Source organism: the organism of the source record quoted next, unplaced genomic scaffold (genome assembly GCF_019419815.1).
Source record: "Pyrus x bretschneideri cultivar Hongxiangsu unplaced genomic scaffold, Pyrus_bretschneideri_v1 Contig13, whole genome shotgun sequence".
Taxonomy (NCBI): domain Eukaryota; kingdom Viridiplantae; phylum Streptophyta; class Magnoliopsida; order Rosales; family Rosaceae; genus Pyrus; species Pyrus x bretschneideri.
Genome location: NW_025999424.1, coordinates 434,026 through 454,550, shown reverse-complemented (window position 1 = coordinate 454,550; position 20,525 = coordinate 434,026). Strand labels below are relative to the sequence as shown.

The window sequence follows — 20,525 nt, the reverse complement described above, 5'->3', positions numbered from 1 at the left end:
CTATTGACCGCTGGCCGCAATCTAACCGCTGGCTCTCCCAAAAAATCTCAATCAAAACTGAACACGTCAAGAAAGTACGGCTTACGTTGTGTCATTTTTTATTCAAACGGGATTTTTGGGACCCCACGCCCCCTCCCGGTCATGCCCGCTGCCCACTCTACTTTTTATAGTACCTTTCGTTTCGTTTGTCTTGTTTCAACTCTCTCTCCTTTCTCTCAGCGGGGTGGGATGGTGTGGGAGAATTTCCTTGAATGTTGGAGGAGGCATCAATGTATATATCTTAATACCATGTGCTGTGAAGTATAAGATTGTCCGTTTTTTGTCTCAATTCTGTCTGTTTTGAGGTATTGGGTTGTTTGGAAATCTCCGGCAGATTTGGGAGAAAAGATAAAAAAATGGATGATGAGTATGCCAAGTTCGTCAGGAGGATGAACCCACCCAGGTATTTTCCCCTTATCTTTCTGGGATTTTCTATGTTCTGGTAAATTCTTCAGCTTTTTTGGTTTCTGGGTTTTGTTTGTTTTTGTTTTAAGATGAAGGGTTTTTCTCGAATTACGAATGTGATATAATTTATATTTATATGTTCTTTCTTCTCTCAAGTTTTGATTTTTGTACCGTTTGGTTGATGAGAAAGCAGAATTTTTACTTGTTTAAGTAAAACTTGAGTGGCAATTATTCCCTTCCTTCCCTGTTGAGTATTCTTCTTCATTGATTCAGAAAGTAAAGATGTATTTTTTGAGTTTTTATTTGTTGATTGATTTTTAGTTTGATATAGAGGAATCATGCGCACGACGTGATTTCCGCACCCTCATTTTCTCCTCTGCACAACTTGTTTGCTTGGGGAAATCGATTCCCGTCTTCAAGAAACTTCCTTGTTTGGCCCATTTGATTGTCCTCTTCTGTGAAGTATGTTTTGGAAGGAAAAAAGCTTCATCTGATTTACCCTCTTGTTCTTGCAGAGTTGTGATTGATAACGATTCTTGCGAGGATGCCACCGTTATACAGGTGAGGCTGCTTCTACCTCGTGACTTTTTTTATGTTTACTTATCATGTGTATTTGTTGATTCCATTCATGTAATATGAAATTATTTTTGTACCGAAGAATGCGACTGAAGAAGCATTTGAATATCCGTCTGAACTTTCTTTTCGTTTCAATTTTTTAATTAGGTTGGCAGTGTCAACAAACATGGAATTCTTCTGGATGTTGTCCAAGTGCTCACCGACGTTAACCTTACAATAACAAAAGCATATATCTCATCTGATGGTGTATGGTTCATGGATGGTAAGGATTTTTATTCAACTTCCCTAGTCAATTGAAGCTTTCCATTTGTCTATTTCCGTTTACATCTTCTCTCTTACTGAGTCTTTACCAAATTTTCTATCTTTCAGTGTTTAATGTGATTGACCGTGACGGGAAGAAGATCAGAGACAAGGACATTATCAATTGTATCCAAATGGTAAGCAGTCGATCCTATTGCGGTTCCTCTGGCTGTTAAGGAGTCAGAGGGAAAAAGTAAAAACGAATTTCATGTCTTCATGTTCTTCTATGTTCATTTAATGTTTTACAACAATTCGAAGTTTAGAAGAACAGGATTTCCCTTGACAGCACTTAAACTCCTGATTTTACTGAACATTCATCAGGTTGACTATTACACCATACGTATTTGACATCTAATTCATGCTATAATTTTCAGTTTTGTTTAAGGAACACTATTTAAAAACTAAAAACACATCTGTTATAGCATCCGATTGCTTCCTTTCTGTGAACTTATCTATCTGTGGATCAAGATATTTTGAATTGTGGGAAAAGGTTTTCATTTTTCATTTTACTTCTTTATTTTGCAGAGACTTGAAAGCAATGCCGGCTTTGTACCTTCTATGAGACATTCCGTTGGTGTGATGCCCTCAGAAGAGCACACCTCCATTGAGCTGAGTGGTACTGACAGGCCTGGTTTATTGTCTGAAGTGTGTGCAGTTCTTGCAGACCTTCACTGTAATGTGGTAAATGCTGAGATATGGACACACAACACTAGAGCTGCAGCTGTAGTTCATGTCACAGATGATTCCACTGGCTGTGCAATTGAAGATCCAATCCGTCTCGCTTCAATAAAGGATTTGCTTTGCAATGTCCTCAAAGGAAACAACGAGTTGAAGCCTGCTAAAATGACACTTGCAACCCCTGGAGTTACAAATAGAGATAGAAGGTTGCATCAGATTATGTTTGCTGACAGGGATTATGAAAGGGTTGAAAGAGCAGAACTACGGAGAGTTGAGGATAAGGGCTCAAAACCCCATGTAACCGCGTTGGATTGCAGCCAGAAGGATTACACAGTCATTACGATGAGGTCAAAAGATCGACCAAAACTGTTATTTGACATCATCTGCACCTTAACGGATATGCAGTATGTTGTTTTTCACGGCATGGTCAATACAGGGAGGATGGAAGCTTATCAGGTAAGATAAATTTCTATTGAAATTGGTCTGCTGTAATTGTTCTGATTTGCAAAGCCAGCAAAACTCAGCTGGATTTGACAAAATGATCAAATGGCAGACATTTTATTTGCAATTTTTGCTCTGTGTTGGGGATCTCATTTCCATCTAACATATTAGGTATTTTTCCTTGTAGGAATTTTACATTCGACATGTTGATGGACTTCCTATAAACTCAGAAGCTGAGCGAGAGCGTGTTGTACAGTGTCTTGAAGCAGCCATTGAAAGGAGGGCATCTGAGGTGCGGTGAACTCTTAACTGACGAGAACCCTCATTTATTTTGCATGTCCACAAATTTACTAACACATCTTGCTTTACCATGCAGGGCCTGGAACTACAACTGTGCACAGATGACCGGGTTGGACTTCTCTCGGATATCACCCGGATATTCAGGGAGAACAGTTTGTGTATCAAACGAGCAGAAATTTCAACTAAAAATGGAAAAGCGATAGACACATTCTATGTCACCGACGTTACAGGAAGCCCAGTAGACCCCAAGATTATCGATTCAATCCGCAGACAGATTGGGCAGACCATACTGCAGGTGAAATGTAACCCAAGCCCTGCACCAAAGCCTCCTCAAGGGACAAAGATGGGATATCTCTTCGGGAACTTATTTAAAGCTCCAACTTTCCAGAGTTTTAAGTTGGTTAGATCCTACTCTTAAGTTTCTCCATATTCTTGGAAGTAAACACTGTAAAAAGGAAGAAAATTAGCAGACGTATTAAGTCAGAAGCTGTATATAGGAAGAAGAAACCCAGAAACCACTCTGGATACTGTAAAGATAGTGGTTGGGTTTGTATATTTTGTACATTTGTAAAGATTGTAATTGTATAGTGTGGTGTACAGACTACAGAGGTTGTAAAACGATAGAAGTTTGTACAGATAATAACGTAAATATTTTTAGATTAAATTGCTCTCTTTTTTCCTCTCATTGTTTGCATAAGATGATAGTTTTGGTGCATTTTCAGCATTGTTGAGTTTTTGGAAGATCCATTGCGCTAACATTAGAAAAAAGGGTGCTGCTGTTCACACACTTCTTTTTACCTCTCATACAATTCTCTTAATTTTTTGCCGTCAGATCGAATAAATTTAAGAAGAGAAAGCTAGGTGTAGCTCCAAGGAGTAATGATTGTAGAAAGTTCACATTGAATTTGATTCAGAGAGGCAGATATGTGAAGCAAAAGAGTTGGGAGAAGTGATTGTTTGCGGGAATTTTCAGATTGACGATGTTGTTCTCAATGTCTTAATAGGATCAATGTCGGCAGCAGATCCTGGCTCGGCGTTAGCGTTCTTCAAATTCATGTTTGGAAAAGAGAGGTTCCCAACTCTTTTGACCTTGAGTAATTTGAGTAGGAATCTGTGTAAGCATGGCAAAGGTGATGACTTGCAGTTGAATGGTAAAGTTTTCATATGTAACACTAGACAGAGAGAGAGAGAGAGAGAGAGAGAGAGATGGGCAGTGTTTATAATTGTGTATTACGAGCATCTCATATTTGAATTGGCAATTCCTCATCATCCATTATCAAGTTCGTCTCCCTCAAGTTTCCTGTATGACTCTCACATTCGTCATTCACCGCTTTGGTGTGTTGTTGCACCACCAAAACTCCGGTTTCCCCCATGAAATCTGCGGTGGCTAGCACCTCACCAATAGCTCCCAACTCACTAGGATCCTCCAAGTCCACAAGACCTGACAGGGATGGTGACCCTTTGTCTTGATTTCTTCCTGCTATTACCAGTTCGTAGTTACTTTGCATGGAACGAAGCACAGCCATAGTCCCTGAACCGTCCATCACCAGCTCTTCTATGTACATGACCCGATAGTTGTCTGTCATGCCTTCCCTGAACTCACTCAACACCTCATCGTCAAGCCTGTTCTGCTCCACGTCCTCATTAGTATTTATTATACTTCCATCTACAAGAATCCGGATCAGCGTCAAGTTGATGTTTGGATGGGCAACCATTCGTGACCCTAATGCCATTGCCTCTCGGTCATCAGGTCCTCCAAAGAAGAGAATAGCAACATTATAACAAGACTCGCTCTCGCTTGTCATATTCATTGCCCTCGAACTTCTCTTGAAACTGCTGCTGAAGAGCCCACCACGGTGAACAAGGATTGCAACGGAGCAAGGTGCTTTTTCCAGAACATTTTTGTTGATCATCCTCTGTTTTCTGGCATGGAGCATCGGGTAAAATGGAGCTATTATGAGGGAAGTCTTTTTGTCAAGCGCAATTGTACATATATCATCGTGCATTGTGGCACAGTGAGATATTGCGGTAAAGGGGTGGACCGTGACAAGGCTCCGATTCCTTTGCTCGTACTTTCTAAAGGCATTGACAATTTGTTCCGAGGGGCTGGCCTTTGAGGAGGTCCTTCTTGTGAGCTTATGGGGGATGAGAAGAGGGTTTGCACGGCCAACAAGCTCTATGAGGTGGAGTAGATAGATGGCAAGAGGGCTTTTTTCGGTTGGATTTAAGGCCTCAAGGAGCTTGGTTGTGTTTTCAACATCATCTTGGTCATGTACGCAGACAAGTATGGGGAGCTGGGAATTTGGTCGCGCATTCATCACTGTTCTTGTCTTGTACACTATGTACCTCTTCGAAGGATCATAGAGGCGTTTTATAATGGGCGTGATACCCCCTGTTATAAGTAAAATGGATAAACACATCACAACAAATGCTTCGTGATAGACCGCCTGCGAAAGCACAAGGTTTGGAAAATTAGATGGACTTCATTTTTTTGTTTTGGTGGTATATTTTTTCAACGAGAATTCACAAATCAATCTATGGTTTCTGTTCACATAAGGATATTGGAATTGGACTGGATTGAAGATGCCATACCTTATTCCTCTTGAGCATTTTGAACAAGCCAAGTTCGAGAAAGCCTTGCGCAGTCATGACAAGGCCAAGCGAGATAGCATCCGTGGCTGGCATTTTGGTGCACAGGAGTGAACTGAGAAAAGCTCCCAAAAACTTTCCAAGTGCAGCCACGAGGGTAGTGGATTGGAAGATGGTATAATTCTTGAGTCGAATGGCGAAGATATCCATAACCAAGCCATTCTTGACGTAGAAGATGGGCATGAAGATCCAAGAGGTGATGAGATCAAGCTTCTCCACAAGAGCAGACCCAACTGGCGGCCCTGCCGGTATAGTCAAGCCAAGAACAAAAGGCCCATAGTAAGTGTGTAAACCTGTGGTATGACTGAAAAGGCCAGTCACCAAGACCCCAACAAGCAGTTGAACAATGTGGAGTTCATTCATTGGCTGTCCCACTGTGTCGCTCCTTATCAACCATTTGAGTGCTGGCCAAATGAGGAAAACGATGACAAGCGCAACAACACCACCGGTGAACATTAGTTTTAGCATGTCGTAGGTATCATCACCCGGCATTGGTTTAGCGGCTTCAGCCAGAACAGCGACAGTTATCACAGAGAAACTGCACAACCCGCTCACCATGGAAGAAGACATTGCCACCCTCCCAAAATCAGAGTTTACGATCTTGAGCTCACCCAAAAAGAAAACAATGGTTGGGTAGGCCAGCACACTCTCTGCTAGAGCCATAGCCGGAAGCGAACTGACCACCTCTATATCCAAATTCACATAGCGGTTCAAGAGATACCACCATCCTTGAGTCAAGAGAACTGGGACAATCAACGTCGCAACGCCAATGGCAAATGTCTTTCTGTCAATCTTCTTGACCATGAAGGGATCCGTTTGTACTCCAATGAGGAAGAAGCAGAACATGTATCCAAAAGAGGAAACAAGATCCAGCAGTATGAAACTTCTGAGAGGAAAAAAACTATCGATAAATGCATCACTCCGGCCTAGAATCGAAGGACCTAGTATTATACCCCCCTGTTAGGTAAATCATAACCAATTAACAAAATTTTGATATCTTTTGTTTGATTTTCTAAGTTTAACTGCAAGAAAATTTTGAATCATGCATGTGATTGTAACGTAAAAAATTTTGAATTATGCATGTGATTGTAACGTAAACCTAAACCTCTGGTTTTCGTTTTATTCGTTTTCCATGCTTAGTATATCATACGTATGCAATGATATAGAACGGAGAATGATTACTTACTAAGACTTGCGCGACGATGACAGGCTGGCCGAGAGGCTTGAGGAGCAAGGAGGCGAGGACAATGACGCCAGTAGCAAGAGAGAATTGCATGAGGAGAAGGGGGAGTGAATACTGCAGAGGATTGTTGTGAAAGAAGAAGCCATTTGAATGTATCATGTTCACCGACGCGCAAAGGCGGGTGGAATTGTCGAGAGGAATTGAATGAAGGGCCGCGTAGGTTGCTATGTCCTCGGGTTCCATGGCGATGGAACCCATGGCTGTAGCTAGGCAGGCCTTTCTGGCCTTACACAGGCTAAGCCAGGGACTGGGACGACCTACCACCAATAAGAGGAACACGAACAAACAAAGAGATGAACGAGAAAGAAAATAGGGGAAAAAAATTAATGATCAAGGGAAAACCAGAGTAAAAGATGAAAGAGAGAGAATCAAGCGCCACGTGGTCGGCCCAATTTGACGTTGACTATGATCTGACTGTCCTTAATCCAACAAATAAAATAATAAAAATTGATCCAAAAATACATAAGAATCCTTCGCAGCAAAAAAAAAAAATAACAATAATAATAAAATGTGCTTAGAAACTTTGAATTTTAATGATAATGATAAAATAAAAGGTAAAGTGAATAGTACCAGGATTAACTTTTTGTGTAAAAATGTGGATTTTCGCTAAATTGAACAGTATCGAGAATTTTTCATTAAGGTTCAAAAAAAAAAAAAAGAAGTTTTTTCTATTAACACCCCATATACATCCCACAACAAATTCAATATTAAATTACTTATGCATTCTAATATGCAATGACAATTTCGACCTTATTAAGTTTTAAAAAAATAAGAAATTTCTAAATACACCCCACATTACTTTTAACATATTATTTATCTTCTTCAATTATCAAAACCCTCCTACCCTCAATTGTTGAACAAAATCATAACTAATGAAACTACAAAGATATTGATTGAGAAAACCCTAACAAAATGTCTATGAATATGCCAATGCTATTGGTCACTGTGACTGCAAGAAATTATTTTCTCTCCAACCACACATTATATCACATCCCGGCATTTACTATGTCGAAAAACTTCAGAACATATGCCTTTAAACTAACTCTGTGAATTGCAATACCAACAGCTTGAAACTTTCGATAATTCTTTTTTATTTTTTTTTTATTTTTTGTTCTAGAAAAGTTACATAAGATCTTGTGTCACATCCCGGCTCGGGGCGAAGTGACCTGTACGACTTATATGCTAGCCAGGATTGAAGAGATATGGATAAGTCGTACAGGTCACTATAGGTGACTCCGACTTATATGCTAGCCAGGATTGACGAGATATGGATAAGTCGTACAGGTCACTATAGATGACTCCGACTTATATGCTAGCCATGATTGATGAGATACGGATAAGTTGTACATGTCATTTTAGATGACTCTGACTGATATATCCCTTTGTATTGATTTAGTTCATTTGGCATACTTATTAATGTATGGTGGATTTGATGGCAAACCGTGGTTTTGGTCATTTCTGAGTATGGTTTGGATATATGTATATATGTTGTACTGTCTTATGGAAAACGATACGGGTTTTACATTTAGGGGCATTACTTTTAGAGAGGTAGTAACTTTGGGAAGCTTGGTTTTATTGCTTACTCACACCTTCTGTTTGGTGCCTTCCAAGTTTTAGCTGCTAAGTTTGTATCGACAAGAATCTGTGGCGAATCTTAGTATTGATGGATATTTTTGAGGGTATGATTCTTACCCACATTACTGTACCTTACTTATGCTCTGACATCGCGTGTGAAATGGGTTCGCTCCCACTCGTAGCGCACTCTGGTATTTAGACACTTTTAGATTCAAATTCATTCACTTTTTATACACTATCACATTTTATGGCTTCGTCACCTTCCAGGTGTCGGCCAGCACAACTCGATTCAAGGTCCAAGTGGACTTTCTGGGTCGGGGTGTGTCAGTTTGGTATCAGAGCCTAACCCTGGTCGCGAGTGTGCCGACGAGGACGTCGGGCCCCTAAGGGGGATGGATTGTGACATCCCACATCGTCCAGGGGAGTGATCCTTAAATGTATGTTCCCATCCCTACCTAGTACGAGGCCTTTTGGGAGCTCACTGGCTTCGGGTTCCGTAGGAACTCCGAAGTTAAGTGAGAAGGGGGCTAGAACAATCCAATGATGGGTGACTCACTGGGAAGTTGCTCGTGAGTTCCCAAAAACAAAACCGTGAGGGAATGGTAAGCCCAAAGCGGACAATATCGTGCTACGGTAATGGAGTCAGGCTCGGGAAGTGGTTTCGCCCCGGGCCGGGATGTGACATCTTGAGTTTGGAAGTGACATAAGATTTTCCAATCTACACAAAGATAAACAAATTTAAGATAAGTGTTAGCGTCCAACGCGGTTAATGATTCAAGCTCAAAATTAGCCTGGGAACAGCAGGGTATTTAGATTCAATCCATCAAAATTAAAAATGAGTATTCTAAAATTTGAAGAAATTGGGGTGTATATAGAAATATTACGTGTGTTTTGAGAATGTGGGGGTGTGAAGCTATTATGGAGAAGTATGTGGGGTGTATAAAGATAATTTTTAATTGAAAAAGTAAATGTGGGGTGTATTAAGTACGTATGGTTTATTCAACAATTTGTGGGAAGTGAATATAATAAGCCAAAAAAAATTTGTACTAAATATACATTTCTTGCTCATTAAACTATAAAACCACTTCCAAATGCCTTAAAAAATTTGCATTTAAATAAAGGAAGGGGGGCTGTTTGCAAATTCGTACATAAATTACAACAGGAGGCGGGCTTCGTGCATGCAGAACGAGGCGAACTCCCAGTGTGACATCCCACATCGCCCAGGGGTGATCCTTATATGTATATTCCCATCCTTACCTAGCACGAGGCCTTTTGGGAGCTCACTGGCTTTGGGTTCCGTAGGAACTCCGAAGTTAAGCGAGTAGGGCGCGAGAGCATTCCCAGGATGGGTGACCCATCGGGAAGTTCTCGTGTGAGTTCCCAGAAACAAAACCGTGAGGGAATGGTAAGCCCAAAGCGGACAATATCGTGCTACGGTGGTGGAGCGGGCTCGGGAAGTGGTGCACCCCGGGCCGGGATGTGACAATTTGGTATCAGAGCCTAACCTTGGTCGCGTGTGTGCCGACGAGGACGTCGGGCCCCTAAGGGGGGTGGATTGTGACATCCCACATCGCCCAGGGGTGATCCTTATATGTATATTCTCATCCTTACCTAGCACGAGGCCTTTTGGGAGCTCACTGGCTTTGGGTTCCGTAGGAACTCCGAAGTTAAGCGAGTAGCGCGCGAGAGCATTCCCAGGATGGGTGACCCATCGGGAAGTTCTCGTGTGAGTTCCCAGAAACAAAACCGTGAGGGCGTGGTCGGGGCCCAAAGCGGACAATATCGTGCTACGGTGGTGGAGCGGGCTCGGGAAGTGGTGCGCCCCGGGCCGGGATGTGACACCCAGGTGCTCAAAAAACAAGTCAGGCTCTACGCACGGAAAAATAGATTTTGAAGAATATGAATATGATAGTTTATTGCAGTGGCAAGAGAAATAAAAAAAAAATGTACAAAAATGTACAAAAAAGATTCAAATTCTTGAAGGTGCCAGAAAGGTATGCGTGCCTCAAAAATTTGAATCATTTTTGTACATTTTTGTTAATTTTTCTTTTATTTCTCTTGCCACTATAACAAACTATCATATTCATGTCTTCAAAATATATTTTCTGGTGCAAAATCTATTATAATTCATATTTAAACACTTGTAATCAACGATTTAAAACCTAAATTTAAAGATATTTGAACATTTCCTTTTTGTTAATTTTTCTTTTATCTAACTCTAAACTCCATAATAATAAAACCCTCTTTGTCAACCAAAAGATACGATTTTTGTTCAATAAATCGTAAATCTGCTTCCAAATACTTTATAAAGTTTTTCTTAATGCTTGCATAAAATATTTCCATTTTTGACCAAAAAAAAGTGGATTAACACTCACGGTTTTTAGTCGATTTTGCAAATTCCTACATAAATTATCGTTCAATCTATTTATTTTTTGCTCACCGTGAAATTTGCATTTTTGACCAAAAAAAACATGGGTTAACACTTTTTTAGTCGATTTTGGAAATTCGTACATAAATCATTGTTCAATTTATTTATTTTCACCTTCGCCTAACTGTGAAATTTTGAAAAGTAAGGTAAGACTTTCCGTTGAGATTCTTGAGGGTGGAATCCCATTTGACAATGTTTTGGTCCTCAATATTGTATTTTTCATTTATTTTTTTAGTTTTCGGCTTAAATATTCTACTAAATATACATTTGTTGCTCAATAAATCATAAAACCGCTTTCAAACACCTTATAAACTTCTCCTTAATGCTCATGAAAAATATTTTGCGAAAATAAAAAATTTGCATTTTTTACAAAAAAAACATGGGTTTAACACTCACGGTTTTTAGTCGGTTTTGCAAATTAGTAAATAAATCATCGTTCAGACTCTTTGTTTCCACTTATGCCTCACCGTGAAGTTTTGAAAATTAAAGTAAGACTTTTTGTGATTACATTGTTGAGGGTGAAACCCCATTTTAACAATTTTTTTGGTCTCACTACTATATTTTCCACTTATTTTCTTAGCTTTCGGCTTAAATATTATACTAAATATACATGTCTTGCTCATTAAACCATAAAACCACTTTCAAATGCCTTAAAAATTCTTGAGGGTGCCAAAAGTCATGGGTGACAGGTGACCTTCTGCCGTCCACAAGAATTTGGCACATTTATTTTCTTTAAATATTCTATTGAATATATTGTAAACACGAAAATTCTGTAACGAATGAAACGAGAATGCGTGTACAAAGTAGATTTGTATTGATGAATTTGTAAGGTTACAATCTCTGTTTACAATTTTCCTCTGATTCAATCTTCAAATTTGATGTAGTTGCGTAGGTTGTTGATCCAAGGTTTGTAATGATTTGATCTTGTGCGAACGATTGAACGATTGCTTCAAGTTTTGAGCTTGAAACAATGAGTGGATAGTCTTCACCTCTAGGTTTGTGTATGACCTGCTGCAAAGGTGATGTTGATGTGGGATTTTGTTGATTCAAGGGTCTTGGTGACTTGATCTTTAATTGAACATCGTTCAAGTTTTAAGCTTGCAACAAAGTCTTGAAGGAATCGGCACAAATGCTTGTTGATTCTTCAAGGGAATGCTTCGGCTTTGGTCGAAATAAAGCTTCAACTTTGGTTGTACGTTCTTCGAAGAAAGCTTTGGTATTAGTCTTCAAAGATTTGGTAGAGGTTCTCCTTTTGTGAGAATTTCGACCCTTCAATGTAGAAATTGTTGACCTTTATACTTGTCTGGACCTTGTATTTATAGACTTCTCAAAGCTTGCCTTTGGATGGATTTGGCTTTGATTTGTATCTTGATTCGTCCATGGGAGAATTTAGGCATGTTTTGTGTCTTAATTTCAGCCAATTTCCCTTGCTTGGCCGAAATCTATAGGGCTTTCTTGCCTATTTTGCGAGCAATCTTCAATTCTTGCTTGTTTTGTGAAGATGCTTTAGCTTTCTTTCCAGTTTTGGGAGCAATTTGGGCCCCTTGCCGATTTTAAGGAGATTTCTTCCCCTTTGCCGCATTTTAGGAATGCTTTTTAGCTTCCTTTGCTTGATTTGTGCCACATGTTATTGATGACTTGTCCATTTGTGAAGAGTCATATGCCACATTGAGCTTTGTGATGCATCATTTGCATGCAACGGAATTTACATTTCTACGTATACATTTGTAACTCAATAAATCATAAAACCGCTTCCAAAATGCCTTATAAAGTTTTCCTTAATGCCATAGAGAATATTTCTCGAGAATAAAAGAATATGCAGTTAAGAAAATAAACATGGGAAAACACTCACAGGTTTTAGTCTATTTTGCAAATTGGTACATAAATCATGGTTCAAACAATTTTTTTCACCTTAATCTCACCGTGAAGTTTTGAAAATTAAAGAAAGACTTTATGTTGATACTCTTGTGGGTGGAACCCTATTTTAACAATGTTTTGGGCCTCACTACTATATTTTTCACTTATTGTTTTAGTTTTCGGCTTAAATATTATACCACATTTACATTTATTGCTCATTAAACCATAAAACCGCTTTCAAATATCTTATAAAGTTTTCTTTAATGCTCATGGAAAATATTTAGCGAAAATAAATAATTTGTATTTTTGATTAAAAAAATGTAGGTTAACACTCGCGATATTTAGCCAATTTTGAAAATTCATACATAAGTCATTGTCTAATCATATCGTTGATATTCATTGATGATCTTATATCTCACCAATATAAGATGGAGTTTGCATTTCATCACCTTTCCATATCAATCTTTCATTTTTCGAATATTTCGGCATAGATACTTACACTTTCAAGGATATTTTAAACACTGAATGCAGTATATAAATTTTCGTGTTTTTATAATTCTGACGCCGGCTCACCAAAAAAGTAAGATAAATAAATAAATAAATAAATAATGATAATAATAATAAAGGAAAAGAAAAGAAATCAAGGGAAATTGGTGTCAAATAAAATTTTTGATTCTCTCGTACAAAAATTGACATTTATCAGCGAACTTTGTTTCTCCTTTTACATTATGCATCCGGTCAATCACCGCAACGGTTAAAAAACTCTGTACACGGTCTACCTTGGAATCCAGAGGATTGGAAAACTATGTCTCTTAAATTAGCTCTACAGTTTTTACGCCGGGAGCGAAAAAATCTGAGATCACTATATGTCTCCTAAATCTGAGAAAACTATGCATCAATCATTAAGGCGATGGATCTCGCCCATCAAGATCCGGTTGCTGGAAACCTTAAAGCCGAGGAGAGCAGGATCAATCTGTCTTCCTTTCTTCCCTTTCTTTTTGCCAGTCCGCCCTGCCTGGCCACCTCCATCAGACGACTCCAGTGCCACTGCTCTGTTGGATGCATCAGCCTCTGAAATGACTGGTTTCTTAAGCATGTCTATGAATGATGCCTCGGACACAGAAGCGTCACTGTAAGACGAAGTCCTCCTAAATTGCGCATCATTCTTGCTAGATGCTTGCGTTTCAGAGACCTGGGTTGCAGCTGGATTTCTTTGTTTAACAGGCAAAGAAAGTGCTGCCTCAGACAAAACGTCCTGGGAAGATACAACCCGGCGTCTATGCAAAGCATTGTCGTACCCTTTGGTTACAGTAGAAGGCAGCCTGTCAATGTACCATCAGGAAATACAATGAGACCGACTATCTTAGAACTCGGAACGTGCAAAACTATTGGGAAATATCTTTATGTGCACACTACAGCAATAGTATGCATGCAATATATAGGCAATGAAATAAAACTGGCCATATCGCAATGAACCAGCTAAAAGCACATCACTCGAGAATACCAGATGTTCAAAATGATGCGCGCACACATTCGAATAATAGTACTGCAGATAAAAAGGAAAAAGAACAGAAAATTACCTCCCATTAGAAACCTCTTCTCCAAGCGGTTTTTCTATTCCTGTCTCAGAGCTGTAAAAACTCCCACCTCCCCCTGTACCATCAAAAGAGTTTGAAACTCGTCCAAAATAAAGATGAAACTAACTAAGAAATAAGATTATTTGACAAATTACCAGCACTGCTAAGTGAACTCTGCCTGCTATGGGCATTACTATGAAGTTCCCTTGATGTTTCTTCTTGTTCTACCATGTTGCCTTCATAGCTTTTCACAACCTGCTTCTTCCAATTATTTCCTTCCAACTCTGATAAATCTTCCATAAATGCTCTGGGATTAGATGTAAAGGGCCCTTCCGTGAAAGAGTTGTTCATAACCGCTTGATCAGGGAGAAGACTAAATGGATGATGTGCAGATTCTCCCCGGCTTCTAGAAGATGACAGGTGATGCTGATAATCAATTTCTGATAACCGTGTAGATTGACCAATTTTTTGGTGAAGGTCCATAAAAATTTGTTTTGAGTGTTCTTTATCACCATCGGATGAAGACCATATATTTGCATCAGAAAAAGCCATGGCAGCTTCTGAGTCTCGGCGGGTTTGCTCGGCATGAAGATGCGAATGCGGTTTAAGTGCTTCAGTGAAGCCATCTTCCAGATGTCCATTGTTCCCAAAAGGCAAGTGCTCCAAACCAACTGGATGAGACGAATAAAACTCATCCAGACCCTGCCCACGTGCACTGAGAATATCCAAGTTCATCCCAAGCGAACTAGCAGGAACAGATGACTTCTCAAATTCCAGAGAGTTAGGTTCGTAGAATCCTCCCTGCAGTCGCTCCCGTATGGCATGATTCCAGTTGAGATGGCTTAGTTGCGGTTCATGGGTGGGAAGTTTCTGGTAATTTTCTGAAGAACTAAATCCTACCATCTGAGCCTGGTGATGAGCAACAGGATCCCTAACAATTTGGCTTGCTTCATCTACAAACCGGGTCGCACCGATACGCCTTTCCCCTTCCATCCGCAGTTGCTCTCTCAATGCTGCGGACAACTGCTGTGCCTGCAGCTCGTGCTGCTGAAGACGAGGTTGCAGCTCTGAAGTGTGCATATTCCCTTGCTTCGCCTGAGATATGAGGTCAAAGAAATCAGTCTGTCCCGGGCGTCCTATATTTGCTTGGATGATGTGCTCTAATAATGGATCATGCCTCGAGGAATGGGACATCTGGTGCAAGTCATCTAGAAGGTGCTTCCTTGAATGTAAATGATCGAAAGGGTTGCCTCTTGTAGCATCTGCCTTCCACTGCCCATAAACAGAATCGGACATCTGTTGATGCAAAAACTGTTCAAGGAGCAAGTGTTGAGCTTGAGATTTCTGTTGTTGCTGCAATTTCATTTGTTGTTGGTGAAGTTGATCCTGCAAGTGACGCTGTTGCTGAAGCTCCAGCTGACGCTGCTGCTGCTGAAGCTCCAATTGACGGTGGTGCTGCAGCTCCAACTGACGCTGGCGCTGAATCTCCAACTGACGCTGGTGTTCCTGAAGCTCCAACTGACGCTGGTGTTCCTGAAGCTCCAACCAACGCTGCTGTTGCTGACGCTCCAACTTACGCTGCTGTTGCTGAAGCTCCAACTGGTGTTGCTGCTGATGAAGCTCCAACTGACGCTGCTGCTGATGCTGCATTTCAAAAATATGTTCCATATCTGCCACTGGATGATGGAATGACGGCTGGATATTAGGGTTCTTGCTGTCAGAAAAACCAAATCCAGGGAACCGGTCCACTCCTGTTCCTGCACTTTGTGCAACAGTAAATGGAGAAAGATGGTTCAGCTGCTGAAGCTGTTCTTTTAGTAACTTCTGTGACATTATATGCTCTGCTGGGTCAAAGCCATTGCTTGCTTGCCCCATGTGAGGTAAATGGGGAGAATCTATAGAACCCAGACTAACATTGGTGTTATTTTTTATATAATTATCCGGCCATGTCTCCACAAAGGAAGGTTGATCAATCATGGCACCAAGGGAATCCTGATTAGCAACAGTGGCACCTCCAATGAAGGTATCTCTAAAAGGAACCTGATCATCCATGCCGAAAAATGAATGAGATGATTGAGCAGGCCTTAAAAGTGAGTTGCCTCTGAGCTCTGACATCAACAGGCCAAAAGGATGCAGCTTATCGTCCAGCTGATCAGGGACGTTAGTTTCTGAAACTTCATTTGCAGGGGAATGAAGGCTGGGAGGATTTGCAAATGAGCCATGAATGTCAGGTGAAGACCTTAAAAGGCAATCACCGCTGCCCTTAGACCTTCCAGGAAATACAATTTCTGTACAAACCAAAAAGAAAGAAGCCATTAAAGTAACAATGTAGTAGACATAAACAATAATATAGAAAAGTAAAAACAAGAAACACAACACACCCTCATCTTCTGCAACAACATTCTGAATGCCTTGATTGTTTAGAATAGCAGACCCCCCATCATAGTTAGGAGCAGATATTCTCTCGTCCAAGCTGCCTCCAACAGCACCCAATGGCTCTAATTGAGTAGGCAAACTAGAGTCAGAGACAGGCCCAGATTTAGTTTTCAGATGTGGCATCACTTCACCAAGTTCTTGGAAAGGAGATCCATTGGGCGCATCAAATGAACGAATTGGCAAATCAATTCCAAAAAATCCTTGCTCAAACCATGCAATTATATCGATCCCCAGGAAAGGCCCCTGGATATTCCCTTGAGGATCAAGGTAGCACAAACTCATATCCTCAGGTGAGACAATTCTTTCCAATAGAAGCGCGTCCTCATTGCTCTTGAAATAGTGATGATCACTGCTTGAGGTTTGCTGAAAAATGGAAAATGAAAAGGGAACTTGAATCGTCAGGAAACTCGCAATCAACTTAAACCGTATCAAATTTAAAGCAGTCCAACAAAGGATGCTTCAAGAGACCAAAATCTCCTACCTCCTGGCACCCTGAACTTCTTGAGTTAGCATCATCATTACTAGGACCAATCTCCCTATCTGCCGCCGCTGTGACCGTCAGAACTTTCTGCTCACCTTCAGTAGCAATACATTCTAGAGAAAGTGTAAACAATGCATTAAAATACAAGAAGCAGTAATACCAATAGTTTAAACGAACCGGAAAGAAAGATAAGTTCTACAAAAGTTTTTCCTTACCCTTTAACATATGTGTTTGTACGCCACAAATAGGTGACACCTCAGCGCCAGTAACTGGAAAAGAATTGTTCAAAATGAACTCTTCAGCAGATTGGACATTTTGTTCCGGGTTAGCTGCAAAGTGTCCTTCCTCCTTGCTTAAAGTGACATTGCTAGATCCTGAATAGGTGGAAAAAACTAGCATCAGAAAAAGAAAAATGATAAGGATAATACACAAGAGTCCCACAAAATGCAACTTATCTACCCTTAGCATCTTCATTTAATACATTCTTGTCCCCAGACGAGTTGCATACCACTTCACTGCTAGTAATTCTTCCCTTCAATATATCTCCCAGACCAACCTGAAAGCATCACATCAGTAGTTAATGGTGGACAGAGAAACAAGTCGGTGCTTGCTTGTTAAACCAAGATAACTTCAGAGCAATTCCTTATGGATAGTAAGCATGTCAAGATTTCTATATACATCTATGTGTGAATATTTAAATAAATATTTAACAACATAATCCATATACCTCTTCCTCTGCATCAGGTGCAACAAAAGCCAATGGCTCAATTGAGCCCACTTGGGTTATTGGTGACACATGCTCCATCCCATCAGGCATAATATCAAAAGTTGAATCCTTCTTTTGCTTGCGATAAATATCAAGGAGCTTTCCTCTGGGATAGCAATACATATCAGCAAAACGGCCAGATTTTCCAAGAACAGGTTTGCCAATCTGTAGGCATCCAATGTTAGACCTCCCTCGTCCAGCAGCAAATCCTACTTTTTCCACACGCCCTCGAGCCATCCCAAATCCTGGTGCAGCACGATATAGGGCTGCCCCAGCTGGTTGAACCTCTATCCGATGGCGCGGCCTCCATTTATCACGAGAATCACTATCACGCTCAGAAGCTGCACGGTTGCTATTGGAAAAAGACTGCTTCTCAGCATGTACATCTTCCCTCTCGACCTCAGCCTTTTTCTCTATTCGAGAGTCCTTGTCCTTATCTTCAGGCCCCCAACTTGATGACCATTTGTTATCTCTTCGGGATTCATTCCAGCGGTCAGAAGACAATACTTTATTTTCTGCAGCATCCTTAGTTGAAGTCGCACCTACACGGTGATCTTCTGCTCTATTCTCAGTAGCATCCCTCGTTACACTAGCACCTACACGGCGATCTTCTTTCTTTCGATCTCTCCTACCAAGTAAGCCTGTTTCTCTCTCCTCTTCACGCCAGCGGCGGCTACTATCTAAATCAGGTGCACTCCTCTTCCAATCTTTTTTCTCCTGAGATCCATCTACACGCCAAATGTCTCTCGAATTGGGATCAGTTGAGTTTCCATGAGACAGAGAATCATTTGCATGCAATTCCTGTCATTTTATCGGTATTCAGAAACAGATAATGACAGCAGCAAACAAGGCAAATTATAGTCATTTACAGAGACAACATCTACATCCTTCCAATCATTGTTGAAAACATAATAATTCACTCCTATCACAACTCATTGTCCTTTTTCAATTCAACCACTAGATCAGATACACGGCTTAAAACACATTAAGATAATCCCCACAAGCATAGGCCAAAACGCAAATTGAGAGGCTTAAAACCACTATAGTGCATTTAAATTAGTAGAATTCAGCAAACTATGGTCTCCTGAGAGAGAGAGGGGTAAAGATATCAAAGTATTTTCTGACAGCAATCACTAGAGGGGTAAAGATATCAAAGGCTAGAAATGTAAATCTAGTTGTCTGTTCAGCCCACACTAACATTTAAGTTTTATTTCAAATTACTTTTAAATAATTAACAGCAGCACAAGAAATTTCGGAGAAGAATTAAAATGTACATACTTCTGATGCTCCAGTTGCTAGTGTCTTGGAATCTGGTTTAGCATACAGCCACTGGGGAGACAAGGGGATGCTGCTGTCTGAGGCAACTTGATCTGCAATTAGGACCATGTTAAACGAAATGACTGGCAGGCTCACACTTAAATCATAAAGAAAAATACAGTAAAATGGTAGCCAATGAGGTGAACAAAATTGAACATGGGAAAAACAAAGGATAATAAGAAAAGAAGCACAACCACCAATTGACATGTCAAGGGACCCCGCTAGCGCCTTCTCCTCACTGTTTCCTTGGAAGGCTTCATCTAAGATGGCAAACAGAAAAGATAGATATTTACATGCATTCTTCGAAATCAGATTGTCCATGATTTACAAATCCAAGAAGTTCACCATAGAAAGTAAAAATAAAATAGGCGGAAAAAACAGTGTTCAAACACTCCAATGAACTGCTAATAGAAGACAGACGGAAAGACTCTTGCACTGTACCAGCACTAATAATGATGGACAGAACAGAACATGAGCACCGTGGCAACAAAATTATCCCAAATTAACATCGAAAAGCAAAGCAATAACGATGTCAAGAACATCCAAAAGCTTTCAACACACAACGTTCTAAAGAATACAGATATATATATATAGGTGTAGATTTGAATGCGATTTAAATCGAGCAAGGAAGAAAATGATGCGGAAGCAACAGAGAAAATTGATGCAGCGAGAAGAGATACGGATTGAAAAACGCAGAAGAACGCAAACCTTTGGCGGAGAAGTGTGAATCGACCAGATTCGAGGGGAGGAGATCTTGAGGGAGACTGACTTTTCCGTGCGCCATCGGAGACCAAAACGATTCGAATTGCAGAGGATTGGCAGGCGAATGACGGAGACGAGAGCGCAGTTAATCGTGCTTCGAGATGCGGCAAGAGAGAGGGGGAAGCGGAATTAGCCTCTGCAAGCGAACACTTGCAGTTGCAGATGGGGGAAATGGGAGGAAGACTGAGAGACAGATTTCTAGGGTTTGGGGAATTGCGGGGTTGGCAAATGGGAAGGAGAGAGGGAGAGATGTCGCGGAGGGAGATAAAGAGAGAGGGTGAGGGTTTGGGTTGGTATGATCAGAACAGCAAAGGCGAAGTGTAAATTTTGTGGAGATCTTGCAAAAATCTATATATGCATATATCGGGGGACTGAAATTTGTTTTTTCAGTTAAAAACTTTTTACAATATAACAAATTATTAGTTTTGGAAAATAATTTTTGTAAATCTTCAAATGCAATTTTTTTCGGTTACTGCGGCAACATCAATAAACTCATTATTATGACTTTTAAGTTGTGGTACTTATCCTTTCGGGATTGGGTATTTTAACGAAAAATTATCAGTATTTTTTATTTTAACAAAAAATTATATTTTACATTAAAAATTCAATTATGATACTATTTATTTTATCCTTTATTTTATCATTATCGTCAAAACTCAAAACTTTCAAACTCTTTTCATTTACTAATTAAAATT

General features: G+C 40.2%; 3 protein-coding genes across 4 annotated transcripts; 1 reads left to right on the top strand and 2 right to left on the bottom strand.

The window, feature by feature from the left end:
* The first annotated feature begins 209 nt into the window (after positions 1-209).
* LOC103966550 (ACT domain-containing protein ACR6-like) lies at positions 210-3,424 on the top strand. The gene is made up of 7 exons (XM_009379721.3): positions 210-442; positions 960-1,005; positions 1,168-1,282; positions 1,390-1,457; positions 1,846-2,454; positions 2,627-2,731; positions 2,816-3,424. Exons 1-7 carry the CDS (start codon positions 396-398, stop codon positions 3,155-3,157), a joined length of 1,332 nt encoding a protein of 443 aa, XP_009377996.1. The 5' UTR covers positions 210-395; the 3' UTR covers positions 3,158-3,424.
* Positions 3,425-3,938: 514 nt separating this feature from the next.
* LOC103966617 (cation/H(+) antiporter 15-like) lies at positions 3,939-7,564 on the bottom strand. Of its 2 annotated transcripts, none has more exons than XM_048578798.1 (3): positions 6,575-7,564; positions 5,332-6,345; positions 3,939-5,186 (listed from the first exon to the last, which is right to left on the bottom strand). In XM_048578798.1, exons 1-3 carry the CDS (start codon positions 6,827-6,829, stop codon positions 3,981-3,983), a joined length of 2,475 nt encoding a protein of 824 aa, XP_048434755.1. In that variant the 5' UTR covers positions 6,830-7,564; the 3' UTR covers positions 3,939-3,980. The 2 variants fall into 2 exon arrangements, with proteins under 2 accessions (XP_048434755.1, XP_009378076.1); XM_009379801.3 differs by having other exon boundaries at positions 5,332-6,274; positions 6,575-6,716.
* A 5,567-nt stretch (positions 7,565-13,131) lies between these two features.
* On the bottom strand, positions 13,132-19,984 carry LOC103936114. The gene is made up of 11 exons (XM_009345948.2): positions 19,777-19,984; positions 19,263-19,328; positions 19,030-19,121; positions 17,713-18,552; positions 17,445-17,541; positions 17,201-17,359; positions 16,986-17,098; positions 16,450-16,867; positions 14,224-16,356; positions 14,072-14,144; positions 13,132-13,813 (listed from the first exon to the last, which is right to left on the bottom strand). Exons 1-11 carry the CDS (start codon positions 19,850-19,852, stop codon positions 13,387-13,389), a joined length of 4,494 nt encoding a protein of 1,497 aa, XP_009344223.2. The 5' UTR covers positions 19,853-19,984; the 3' UTR covers positions 13,132-13,386.
* Between the last annotated feature and the right edge of the window lie 541 nt (positions 19,985-20,525).